At 42.9% G+C, this 14,251-nt stretch overlaps 1 protein-coding gene across 2 annotated transcripts in view; it reads right to left on the bottom strand.

Moving 5' to 3' along the window:
- HTR3B (5-hydroxytryptamine receptor 3B) overlaps window positions 1–3,897 on the bottom strand; it is a 27,140-nt gene extending 23,243 nt beyond the window's left edge. Inside the window, exons 1-2 of one of the 2 annotated variants that reach the window (XM_069947428.1) lie at window positions 3,811–3,897; window positions 2,288–2,460 (exon numbers count right to left, since the gene is read on the bottom strand). In XM_069947428.1, coding sequence (XP_069803529.1) covers window positions 2,288–2,422 — 135 coding nt within the window. In that variant the 5' untranslated portion in view covers window positions 2,423–2,460; window positions 3,811–3,897. The remainder of the gene's footprint in view (window positions 1–2,287; window positions 2,461–3,810) is intronic. The other variant, XM_069947429.1, reaches the window with a different exon arrangement.
- Between the last annotated feature and the right edge of the window lie 10,354 nt (window positions 3,898–14,251).

The following is a 14,251-nucleotide window of genomic DNA, read 5'->3' as shown; positions in this document are numbered from 1 at the left end:
GGGGCACAGGAGGGAGTATATCCTTAACTGTGAGCACAGGAGGGGGGTATTACTACTGGAGGGCACAAGAGCATGGATCACCACCACTGGGGAGCACAGGAGGGAGATTATCCCTACTGAAGGGCTCCAGAGGGGGAATCATCACTACTGGGGGCACAAGATGGCCATGATCACTACTGGGGGACACAAAAGAGGGGATCTTCACTACTTGGGGGCACAGGAGAGGCGATCATCATTACTTGGGGGGAACCCCAATTAGTAGTAATATGTAGTATGGTAATAGTGTGGTAAAGGTATAAGAAACATGGTGACAATATTTATTCCCCACATAACCACTTTGGAGTCAGTGTCCCACTTGCTGTGCTGAATGTACCGTGCCTGGCCCAGCAAGAATGGGGTTGATTCACTAAACCCCTTCTTTGCTATTTAGCAATCCCCTTTACGTTCACCTTTTAAATTTAGTTTTGGCTCAAAATCTTCATTAACAGTTTTCTAAAAAGCTGCTGCGCGTGACACCCGCCTTTAAGGGGGTTTTCTGTTTTCAGCAAATAAAGATAATTTATTGCTGAAGAAGACTAAACCCTCAATGTTTGCATCAAAAGAACAAAAATCTGGCAAGGTGACATGATTGGCATAATTATGCAAAAAAAGAAGAGCCCGAGGAGCCTCATTTAAGTCTCGAAACACAGGACTAGCCAGATATCCCTCCGGGAAGGACTCAGCCAGGGGTGGCTCCTGTAGGGAAACCACCAAAACAACCGTATTAAATGGCCCTATACGTCAATGTAATGACAAGGGAAAAACCAAGGCCAGGTAACCATCCAAAGACAGCTGTTTCTGGGTGTTGCCCCTCATCAGTGTGGAGCAGGATTCTGGTTAGGTTAATTAGCATGATGGGACCCACATATACGCCTAGAAAACTCTGGGCATATATGAACTACCCTTCTGATATGACATAAAGGTCTTTGGTCCGGATACCCCTTTGGTTGTAGGTGAAGTCAACATACTATAACATATTATAATAAATATTAAAACAACAACACATAAATATGAATACATTCTTATGAATAAAACACTCAAAAGTAATAGGTTTATTTGCAATTGATGACATACTACTTGTTGGTTCTTGTTATGACCTGCCCAATTTATTACTTAGATCCTATAAAAGGCATATAACAACAATAATAATATTGTGCCAGAGAAATAAACCACTGACTCAATAACTTTGTCAAAAGTCTGCTTTGTGAATAATTGTGTTCTGGAATTGATTACTTGTTTTCTATGTAGTTGTTTCTGGTTTATCTTTGATTAAATGGACCGTCACCTTCAGATGACACATTAAACAAATCACTGGCTTCTCTCTCTATTTTAATTAGTTGCTGAGTCATTAATCAGGATGTTGAGGAGAACAATGTTATTCAGGGGTTCAAACAATGGCTCTTCATAAGATAATACACTGGAGCGGAAGCTTGTGACTACAGCCGCACCCTAACAGGGATGTTATTCCATATTGGACCCTGTTTGGAATAGCCTAAATAAACGAAATGTATAGTATTACGGTATTTATTATACGGACATATGCCAAATAAATCATGAAAACACTGTTCTTTAACTTTGGACTATTTATTGGCTTATTTTATACCAGTTTTTTAAACCAAACTTTGGCCAACAGCTATAGCCATCTTTTCCCCCTATACACATGAATGCTAGGCTTGAATGGGCATACTGAATGGGGAGGATGATGCCTGATAGCTTTTGTGGTCTCTTATCTCCCCACAAACAAAATGGCCAGTCATGATGAAATCCAACATTCTATTCATAATCATTTTCCATTGGGGGAGAATGTGGACGCTCCCAAAACTGGTGGATTCTGCTGACATTACTCTAATATGTATGACCAGCTTAAGCTCCAAGTCTGGTAGACCTGGATCACCCATGTTTTCCATAGTTGGGCAGTTAGTTAAAGGGGTTTTCCAGTAAAAATTGATTGATGGTTTATCCATAGGATCGGTGGGGTGTCAACATCTGGCACCTCCACAGATCAGCTGTTCTGCACCACCATGGTGTAAACAGGCTTTGTATATTGTGTAGTGGCACTGGGTTACTGCAGCACATTAGAGTAATCTGGCTTCATGGCTGTGTCAAATAGCTAGTTGGAAAGGGTACCAGGTGTCTGCACCTTCTTAACAAACTTTTTTTTTTTTTTTTTTGCATAAATTGAATGAACAAAGTAATTTATACCCTTTAATGTAACTTCTTATTGTAACAATAAAAAAATTTGGCTTACAACATCCAACACAGCGTGGACAAAGAGGTCTATGTATACGGTGGTGGCTTGGTTCCAGTTCCTTACAGGTCTGACACCTTTACTGTAGTTGATCAAAAGGTTCTTTGTCAGATGAAGTAAACTCGAGTTCTTCATTTGCGGAACACCATTGGCAAATATCTGTAGTGTGGCAGCTGGAAAAACAAGAATGGATTTGCCTGGATTAAGTTGTTGTATCACTTAAGGGTATTTTAGAACTCATAAATTATTATAGCAGAATTTACAGACCGGCTATCTAGTACATACGTCTAGAGAATCTATGATGGTGATTAAAGGGGAACTATCAGCAGGTTAGACATTAGTTCCTGTGCAGTCAGCAGTTAACTTCTCTGCCCGGAGCACTGTTTGGAGCACTGCCCTGCCCCCATAGCGTTGCACTAACCCGCTCAGTCTATTGATTATCAATAGAAGGAGTGAGCCGCTTCGGCAATATGGCGACGGGGCAGTGCTCCTGACGGTGCTCAGGACCGAGGAGTAAACTGCTAACTAAACGGGAACAGCGGAAAGGAGGATAGTAAGAGACATACTTTCCTCCTCGGCGCCCCTTGCGCAAACAGGGGCAGGTTAGATTCGTCTAACCTGCTGATAGTTCGCCTTTAAAGATGAGCAAAGCAGCTTCTTTTGCTTCTTAGAGAGCAAAACTGATCGGTGTTTGACGGGATTTTAAAATTTTTCCTCTTTGCCTAAAAGTTATCACTCTGTTATTTCTCCATTTACCGAGCTAGAGCTATAGAAAGCTTGTTTTTTGCAGGACCTGTGCTAGTTTGTAATGAACTAATATATATATATATATATATATATATATATATATATATATATATATATATATATGACCCCTAAAACTTTTTATTTATTTTTTTGTCTACAGAGATGCATAATTTTTGCTCCACAATTTCTAGTTTTTATATGTACCATTATTGCATAGATGTAACTTTTTGATCATGTTTTATTTAAGACTTTTATTATATGTGATGTGACCATAAAGCTTAAATTCTGACTTAAAAAAAAAATGTTTTTCGTTATTCCATTCACCATGCGAATCAATAATGTTAAATTTCCTGAAATAATTCAGGTGATTCTGCTCGTAGTGATAGCAAACATGTTTATATATATTTATTTTTTTTATATTTTTTGATTGACAAATGGGAAAGGGGGATGATTTAAATTTTTATGTTGGGGATTTTTTATAAAAAAATATTACATTGTTTACACACAGTGTGTGAGATCAGTGCTCTACTTGTACAATCTGCCCATAGCATGTTGTATGAGTTGACTTTACAAGCAAGCACAGAGACCTTAGGGGAGGGGTGCCAAATAGGGATTTGGCAGGTGCGGCACTTGTCAAGTAACCCTGTACATGTGAAAATTACTATTGATTGTGGCATCTAGATAATTAAACTGCCAGGATCAGACTGAAGTCCAATGCTGGCAGTTGCAGGTAGTAGTAAAATAGTTCAGTATACAGTATTAGTAACTGTACTCACTGTATATACTGACAGCAGCTCCCTGTGTACCTCATAGAGCTAAACTCAGATTCCCCTCCTCCACGCTGTGTTGCCCTGCTGTTTTGTTTCTCTTCTAAAATGGCCGACATAGAGGAGCATATGACCAAGCCCTACCCCCCAGTGCCCATCACTGAGCCTGTATATGTCTATAGAGGACACAGGGGACGGAGCATGGTCACATGCTCCTCCATGTCGGCCATTTTATGGACAGAAACAAAAGAGAGCAGGGCAGCCCAGCCTGGAGGAGAGGAGTCTGATTTTAGCTCTATGAGGTACACAGGGAGCTGCTGTCAGTATATACAGTGAGTACACCTACTAATACTGTACACTGACCTATTTTACTATAAAGTGGCCAACCCCTTTAAGTAGACTCACTCCATGAGCCCATTCCATATACAGTGACTGCCCAGCTGCCATGAAAATGAGTATGGGTGGTCACTAGGGGGTTAAAGGGGTTGCCTAGGTTTAGGCAAACAGGGCAGCTTCACAGATACACTTTGGTGAAGTTGAGCTACAATACAACACATACGTGGCCAGGTGTGGTGCTGTTTTTAGAAAACAACAGCCATGTTTTTGTAATCCAGTAGATCCCCTTTCATACATTATCATAGAGGGTACAGTCATCCAGAGGGACATACTCAAGATGACTTCAATCCTTTTTTGCAGAATAAAGTGAAGCTTTCTGTCAACTATTTACTAAATCATTTGGAATTCCTTCATCTTTTTTTTTTTTTTAATAACAAAAGATTGGCATAAGCTGTATGGATATGTTCTGCAGCAGCTGGGGCGCAACACTGGATAAATATACTGCAACTGCTTACAGAAAGAGAGAATACTACATACAAATATGTATATTGATTTCCACAAGAAGGCAGCGATATGTAACACACTGCTTCTACAATAAGAGATACATAGCATTTATATGTTGCCACTCATCCCTGTATAATCATCACAATGTCAGCAGTATTATCTAAATATTTGCATTGCTATGCATTGTCTTATTATCGTTAGACCTATCTAATTTGTACATGAATATATTATGTACAGCATTATTTTATTTACAAATTACATGTAGCCGTAACATGAGTAATAAAACCATCATTACCTAATACAACTAAATACAATATAAAAACTATAAAAAACATTGTACTGATTGGAAATGGAATGTTTCTATAAACTAGGATAATAAAAATAATGTATGGTATTCAGTTACGTGCTGTTACCTATTATACTATATGATAGAATTCTCCACAGGTTTCAGGTATCTGCTTGGTAATAGTGAATGAGACAATTGTTTGTAGAAGATACAAACACTACTAGAACTACTACTATTAATACTACTTCCAATAAGATAACAATGTCAGCAAACATCAATTCTTGCCAATAATGTCATCATTCGCATGCACTTTGAATAATAGGAATTAGTGTCCATTAAATTTCTCTACCCCCAAAATATCCCTCTACACACAGAATATTTCTATAAGGAAAACTTTTTCCTACTGAACATATAATACAAGTAATAGGATTTCTTCAATTCAGTTATGTATTCTCATCTATGTATAGTGAATAGACATACCTGATAAGAACATCATCAATACTGACACATAAGCCATTGAAGTGCAGGTTCCGGATCAGGACTTGGATCTCTGGTAAGAAATGGGACAGCTTCTTGCTGAGTACCTAGAAGTAACCACACTTCGACAAGGCCTGCGCTCCTTGAAGGAAGCGTCTACGGTTACATGTAAATAAGCAAGCTCCTCATCTTCCCTCCTCATTTCAAGTAATCTTATTGAAAGTCTGATTTCATCTTTTCTAACACGGTAGCAGATGCCACAAGCTCTTGAAAGGCTCCAAATGAGCAGCTAATTGGATTTAGTGGAGATCTTTTACCTGTGGCTAAGGTCCAGTTGGTATGAATGGCTTTTATACCCGGCCAATTAAAACGTCCAAAATAGCATCCGACCAGAGAAGATAAGGCTATCTAGGATCAATGTGACCTAATGGAAGGAATAAAGGACACCTCTAAAAGGGGTTGAGTACCAACCATAAAATCCATACCTTTGTTTCCGAAACAGTAAGTGGAATCAAGTGTCAACCATGTCTCCTGTTCGGCTGATGTGCTGTAGGACACATGTGGCTCCTCACAACAAAGAAATTGCTGGTGTCCGCCACTGAAATGAATCGTATTAAAACACAATATTTGATTTCTATTTTGAGAGTGTGAGCTCCCCCTTCATTATAAAAGGGATATTTTGGGAAAGATTAGCTTTTCTTCTATCCACAGGAAAAGTAGGAGATCGCAAAGGGGTCCGACCCCCCTGGCGATCTCTGTATCGGACCCCGCCAGCTCTATTATAAATAGAGCCCCGAGTCGGCATGCAACCCGCGGCTCTATTCATTCCTATAGAGCAATGGAAAGAGCTGAGTACGCCAAAAGAGCATTGTACTCGGCGCTTTCTGCTCCGTAAGAATGAATAAAGCTGCGGGTCACATACCAATCTGGGGATCTATCCATAACAGAGTCAGCGAGGTTCGATATGGAGACATTCAGGGGTCAGACCCCCTGCGATCTCCTACTTTTCCCATATGTCGTGGATAGGGAAAAAGTAAATTTTTCCCTGAATACCCCTTTAAGTAGACTGCGTCATAGGCCACCCAGTCCTTGCTGTGGACTCTCTGTGCTGCTGTGGTATAAGGTGGAGCAACACCATGTTTGGAGGCTAAGAAGCGACTGGCCCTAGTTGTTGGACATTTTTTTTCTTATTTTTTTTTTAGTTATCTAAGTGCGATCATTATTGGCAGACGCTGACATGCATGTAGTGTACTACAGGAGGATTTAGCAGGTGAAGGCATGGATTGGTGACCACCAAGTGAGAAAATAAAGCTTTGAAAGGGTCTTCATCAGGGGGGGGTCAAACTGAAATATATAATGGGGCAAAATTAAAATGTTGGACAAAGTAGCAGGCCAACCTTGATATTTTAGTCAAATAAAGGAGGGGGAGGGCATAAATAACCTTATTGTTAGGGTCCTATTACAAAGGCCGACTATGGCCCTGATCGTTTTAGTGCCAAGATTAGTTGCTAGATTGGTGCTCGTTTTCTGGACCTATTAGATGGCCCGATAGTCGGGGAGCAAGGGCTGCATGGACAGCGTTAGCGATGTCCATGCAGCCCTTGCCCAAACACCTGATACCTTACCTGTCCAAACTCCTGGTCTTCTCTCCTGTGCTCTGCAGCTTCCTGGTCCCAGCGGCAGCAGGGTCTGAGAGGCCTGTCTGCTGACAGGCCGCTCAGCCAACCACAGAACGGGACCGCGGCTGCAGCCGCTGGGGCCGGGAAGCTGCATAGCACAGGAGAGAAGACCAGGAGCGAGGAGAGGTAAGGTATCATGTGTTTGGGCAATCATCAGCCTTCGGTCGTGCATCACTATTACACGTAGTTATGCGTGATTAGCGCCCAACGATTTTAGATCCAAACCTAAACCAACAATCAGTCAATGATCGTTACATAGGCTGATCGTTGTTTCTATTACATGGATCAATTATCGGCCAAATCGGCCCAATTCAGACAATTATTGCTACGTGTAATAGGGCCCTTACTGTTGGCAGACAAATGGTAATAAGTCGGTACAAGGAGAAGCACACCAAATTGCATTGACAGTAGCAGAGTTGGACTGGCCCGCCGCTCAGGGTGGGACTGGGCCCCAGCTCAGAACCTGCAGTAACACTGACTGACATGTCATTTCTCATTGGTTCTTAATTGGTGGGCCCCCAGGATCATTTCCTCTGGTGGGCCCCAGATACCCCAGTCCGACACTGGACAGCAGGCAATTGCTAGGTAAAGTACAAGGTGCAGGAATGTCTGTGAATGCAGCTCTGGAGTATAGTACAGTCTATCACTTTGGATCAATGCAAAGTAGATAATATATTTCAAAAGTTTCTGAATGTTCTGTGTAGATTAATTCTAAAAATAAAATGTAAAATCCCATTAAAAAGTCACTTTTTATCACTGACATAGCTACTTGCCATAACACAGCAATTCCACGTTACAGCTCACACCTGGATGTGCTCTTTAGGGGTCATGGCACGGTGAATATACCTCATACTGATATTTACTGTATGTATTTGTGACATTGTGAAGCAGACCTCCACAATAAACCATTCCCTTTTTAAGATGCACATAAACAGCTGAAAACAAATCGGTTTCTATCCAGTAATCTTAAATGGCTGATTGTTTTTTAAAAGTAATTAAACAGTAATGACCCTTCTCCTCCCGCATCTTCACTTGATTAATTACTGAAATGAAAATTAGATTTTTAATCAATTTTTAGGTGATGTTCCTTAAACCCCTGAACTGCAAGATGTGCACGTAGCTTAAGTTACTTCGGAGGAAGCAACAGTGTTATAGGTGACATGGAGAGGAGATGAAACTTTTCATGTGATAAGCCTTTAGGCTGTATGCGTGGCATATATACTTAACATACAATGATGACACCTGCCATTGCGGTACATGTCTTATGGATAGCCTTCTTGTTGAAAATAAATAAATAATTGTACTTGACACTGTAATAAACTTTTTACTTGTCCTAAAGACAGGTGAAAAGTTGTGATCAGATCAGCAGAACAAGGGGGTACATGGCTGCCACTTGCATTATGTGACCGTCTCATAATGTGGTTAATGTGGCACAGAGACAGGAGAAACATGTCATAGGGAAGTGCCAAAAGTTTTTATTGCTTAAAGTGACACTGTCACCCCCATTATTCATTTTTCAATCTTTAAAGATGTGTGTAACCCGCAAATAGCTCTCTGCATACCTTTTTGTATTTTTTTTTTCATGAGGCGGGTTGCTGAGAAATTATAACTTTGCTGAGGGTCTTCTAGCGCCACTGGGCGGGGCTTAGTCCCTGAAGCGTCACATAGCCCCGCCCAGTACATCGCCATTGACCCCGCCCCCTTCGGCACATCATATCTCCCGGCCGACGCTCACAGTCTTGAGTACTCCAGGACGTCGGTGACGTGCGCGTCCACATCCCCCTGCGTCCGTCAAGTGATGCGCACGGGTCACCCACATCCTGCGGATTATACCAGCCGCACAGTCCCTCGCCGTTCCGAACGCTCCTGAGCCCTCGCTTTGGCTGTGAATCTCCTCACAGCCAGCAGCGAGGCGCGGAGATGCGGAGGTTCTTTTCGGCGCATGCGCAGTGCAAGGTGGACGCCGCAGTGCGTCTGCAAACTATCTCTGCACCTCGCTGCTGGCTGTGAGGAGATTCACAGCCGCAGCGAGGGCTCAGGAGCGTTCGGAACGGCGAGGGACTGTGCGGCTGGTATAATCCGCAGGATGTGGGTGACCCGGTGGTCACCTTCTGCGCCTGCGCATCACTTGACGGACGCAGGGGGATGTGGACGCGCACGTCACCGACGTCCTGGAGTACTCAAGACTGTGAGCGTCGGCCGGGAGATATGACGTGCCAAAGGGGGCGGGGTCAACGGCGATGTACTGGGCGGGGCTATGTGGCGCTTCAGGGACTAAGCCCCGCCCAGTGGCGCTAGAAGACACTCAGCAAAGTTATAATTTCTCAGCAACCCGCCTCATGAAAAAAAAAAAATACGAAAAGGTATGCAGAGAGCTATTTGCGGGTTACACACATCTTTAAAGATTGAAAAATGAATAATGGGGGTGACAGTGTCACTTTAAAGGTCAGTAGCGGATTATAATAGGTCCATTTCAGCCGGTAGCCCTGGGCCCTGAGCTCCTGGGGGGCCCATGGCCACCCAAAAAGACCTTTCAGTGGTGTATTGTCTCCTGGTTACAGTTCTGTCATGATTTGCAAAAAATCACAGCTTTTGTACCGCAATTTTGCCCAAATCAGAGCATCATAACATTATCTATCCTGTACTATGAACACCACGCTAGTGTTGCCATAGTTACAGTGGGGTGGGGGGCCCAGGCTTGGTGAACAGCCTGGGGCCTATGGTAAAGTTAATCCGCCCCTGCATTGATTACTAGAATAAACAGGGAGAAACAGTCAGCTAGGCACATCCCTTTGCGTCCCTCTTCTTCATGCTTCATATGTCATATGACACAGGGCCGTTTCTACCACCGTGCGTTGCGGCGATCAGGTGTGCCGCGGAGGGTGCTGTGAGGTTAAGTTGCTGGCCTCCTGGGCCGGTCCCGGCCCCCTCTATGCCTGGCTACATCCCCCGCCCACTGTGACGTGCCTACGTCACTTCCACGGTTCCCGGCTCACATCCCTAGCGCTGCCCTTACTACTCAGACGCCGCCCTCACGTTCCCAGGGCCTCCCTCTTCTCTCCAGCGCCGCCCCCGCCCCAGATCTTGTTCTTGGCCGCCATTTGCAGATTCCCGCCTGGCCTGTAGTGAGGAGCAGAGAAAGGCTGCACAGGAGCAGCAGCAGGTAGTAAAAATAAGTATAAATGAAAAAAACTGTAACGTAAGCTTTAAGTGTGGAAGCTGGGCCCCTAGAATTAAAAAAATTAGATTATAATGAAAAATTGTGAACTACACCTCCCAGCATGCCCTGACACTGTCATTTATAAACCTTCAGGAACTGCTGGGAGTGGTAGTTCTCCCAACAAAATAAAAATAGATGTATTTTGTAGGGAGAACTATAACTCCCAGCAGTTACTGAAGGTATATAGCTGTCAGGGCATACTATGAGTTGTAGTTCCCAATCTATGGGGTTACATAGTTAGTTACATAGTTACATAGTTACATAGTTAATACGGTTGAAAAAAGACACATGTCCATCAAGTTCAACCACGGAGGGGATGGATACAAGGAAGGGGGAGGGGTGATAGGTTCTATACATAAGCATTTATATTATTTTGGTCTAAGAACTTGTCTAGGCCAGTTTTGAAGCCCTCTACTGTTTTTGCTGTGACCAGATCCTGGGGTAGACTGTTCCACAGATTCACAGTTCTCATGGTAAAGAAGGCTTGTCGCCTCCGGAGATTGAACCTTCTTTTCTCCAGGCGGAGGCAATGCCCTCTTGTCCTTTAAGGGGGTTTTACCTGGAACATCTTTTCCCCATATTTCTTGTAGGGGCCATTTATATATTTAAATAAGTTAATCATATCTCCCCTTATACCTCTCTTCTCCAGACTAAACAAATGTAATTCTTTTAATCTCTCCTCATAACTTAGATGCCCCATTCCCCTTATTAGTTTAGTTGCCCGTCTTTGTACCCTCTCCAGCTCTAGAACATCCTTTTTATGAATCGGGTTCCAAAGCTGGACGGCATACTCCAGATGAGGCCGCACCAAAGCTTTATAAAGCGGTAATATTATATCCCTGTCCCGAGAGTCCATGCCTGTTTTAATGCATGACAATATCCTGCTGGCCTTAGAAGCAGCTGCCTGACATTGTGTGCTGTTCTGTAGTCTATTATCTACAAGTACACCCAGATCCTTCTCCATCAGTGACTCTCCCAGTGTAACTCCCCCCAGGACATATGATGCATGTGGGTTATTAGTACGCAGGTGCATAACTTTACATTTATCCACATTGAACCTCATTTGCCAAGTGGACGCCCAAACACTCAGTGTGTCTAAGTCATCCTGTAATATCTGCACATCCTCCATAGACTGTACTGTACTACAAAGCTTGGTGTCATCTGAAAAGATAGAAACATTGCTGTTAATTCCATTCTCAATATCATTAATAAACAAGTTAAACAGAAGAGGGCCCAGTACTGACCCTTGGGGTACACCACTTATTACCAGGGACCATTCGGAGTAGGAATCATTGACCACCACTCTCTGGGTACGATTATTAAGCCAGTTTTCAATCCAGTTACACATTAAATTTTCCAAACCGATAGACTTTAACTTACCCATCAGACGTCCATGAGGAACTGTGTCAAACGCTTTTGCAAAATCCAGGTACACGATATCCACAGCCGCGCCGCCATCCAGGCTTCGACTTACCTCTTCATAGAAACATATTAGGTTGGTTTGACAGCTTCTGTCCTTAGTAAAACCATGCTGGTTATCACTTATAATACTATTAGCCACTACATATTCCTGGATGTAGTCCCTTATAAGCCCCTCAAATAGTTTCCCCACAATGGACGTTAAGCTTACGGGTCTATGGTTACCTGGGGAAGTTCGAGAGCCCTTTTTGAAGATTGGCACTACATTTGCCTTACGCCAGTCCCTTGGCACAATACCAGTAAGCAAAGAATCATGGAATATTTCATACAAGGGTAGAAAAATTACAGAACTGAGTTCCCTAAGAACTCTGGGGTGCAATCCATCAGGCCCTGGAGCTTTGGTTACATTGAGTTTGTTTAATTTATCTTGGACCATATCTATAGTTAACCAGTTCAGTACATTACATGTGTTAGCAGCACTGGCCCCACCCACCTCAGTACTGGCCCCACCCACCACAGCTCCATCCTCTTTTGTATATACAGAACTGAAGAAGCCATTAAGTAACTCAGCTTTCTCCTGATCCCCAGTTATTAACTTCCCGTCACCATTATTTAGGGGTCCTACATGCCCTGACCTTGGTTTTTTTGCATTAATATATTTGAAGAATTTTTTGGGGTTTCTTTTGCTATCAATAGCTACCTGCCTTTCATTGTGAATTTTTGCTGCTTTTATTACATTTTTACAGGTTTTGTTGACTTCTTTGTAATGTTTAAATGCTACAGCTGACCTCTCTGATTTATATTTTTTGAATGCCCCTTTTTTCTCATTTATAGCCCTTCTAACCTCGGCTGTAAGCCATGTGGGATTGGATTTTAACCGTTTATATTTGTTACCCATAGGAATATATTTGGCAGTACAGTTATTTAATGTGGATTTGAAGATTTCCCATTTATTAGCTGTATCAGTATGTGACAGCAGCCGCTCCCAGTCTATGCCCTGAAGTTCAGCCCTTAACCCAGGAAAATTGGCACTTTTAAAATTAAGAGTTTTTGCCCTCCCAACATGTTTTTCTTTTCTACACTTTAAGCTAAAAGTCACTATATTGTGGTCACTATTCCCCAGGTGTTCATGGACAGTGACATCCCCAACCAGCTCAGCGTTGTTAGAAATAACCAGATCCAACAAGGCATCACTTCTAGTTGGCTCCTCCACAAACTGGCCCAGAAAATTATCCTGCAGGAGGTTAAGAAATTCCCTCCCCTTTGTGGTTTTAGCTGAACCGTGACCCCAATCTATATCTGGGTAGTTGAGGTCCCCCATTACCACTACTGTCCCCTCCCGGGCAGCCCGCTCTATTTGTCTATTCAACTGACCATCTACCTCCTCAGTAATGTTGGGGGGTCTATAGATTACACCAAGAATAATTTTTTCACTCTTTACCTCCTTCTGTAGTTCTACCCACAATGCTTCCACATCATCACAGTCATCACCCACTATTGCATCTTTTACACTCACTTTAATATCATTTCTGACATACAGACATACTCCTCCTCCCCTTCTGCCCACCCGGTCCCTTCTGAACAACGTAAATCCCTGAATATTGACAGCCCAGTCATGTGAGGAGTCCAGCCATGTCTCAGTCACACCAACCACATCAATGGACTCCTCTAGAACCAAGGCCTCTAGCTCCCCCATCTTGCTGGCTAGACTTCTGGCATTAGTAACCATACACTTTATATTACCATCGAGTTTAACCGCTTCATTATAAGAAATGGGATTTATTACTGTGCTGTGGCTACAATCATCCTCACTGCTCATCCGCAACATATGGATCTCCCTATCCACTGCTATTATCCTCCCCCCACAGGACCCTTCTCCTCCCTCTTCATTATTCTGTCCCCTCTCTAACCTATCAGCCACTACATTACATACTACATTGTCCTCCCACCACATCCCTAGTTTAAAAACCCCTCCACCCCTTCTAGGATTCTCTCCCCCAGCACAGCGGACCCCCTTCCATTAAGGTGCAAATTATCTGCGGAAAACAGATTGTACCCCAATGAAAAGTCAGCCCAGTGCTCTAAAAACCCAAACCCTTCTCCTCTACACCACGATTTGAGCCATGCATTTAACTACCTAAGCTCCCGCTGTCTTTCCTGCGATGCGCATGGGTTGGGTGTTAAATTTTTTAATCATGTAAATGAATTTTCCAGAACTATGTAACACGCAACCCCATAGATTGGGAACTACAACTCCCTTCATCAGGGCCGGATTAAGGTTGGTGGAGGCCCTTGGCGACAATTTTGTTTGGGGCCTCTCATTACCCCCCCCCCCCCCCCCCCCCCCCCCCCAAAAAAAAAAAAAAAAAAAAAAAAATCATACAAATGGCTGCCTTACTGTAGGGAATTTATAATGTTTATGAATCTTCATGAATTGTAGTGAAAATGTTTGTAGAAGTTTCATTTCTTTCAAATTCAGTGTTGAAAACTGTCAGTTTTAATTTAATTTCATGCAGGGCCCCTCTCTGT

The sequence above is a fragment of the Dendropsophus ebraccatus genome, chromosome 12, assembly GCF_027789765.1.
Source record: "Dendropsophus ebraccatus isolate aDenEbr1 chromosome 12, aDenEbr1.pat, whole genome shotgun sequence".
Taxonomy (NCBI): domain Eukaryota; kingdom Metazoa; phylum Chordata; class Amphibia; order Anura; family Hylidae; genus Dendropsophus; species Dendropsophus ebraccatus.
This window is presented reverse-complemented; position numbering and strand designations above follow the sequence as displayed.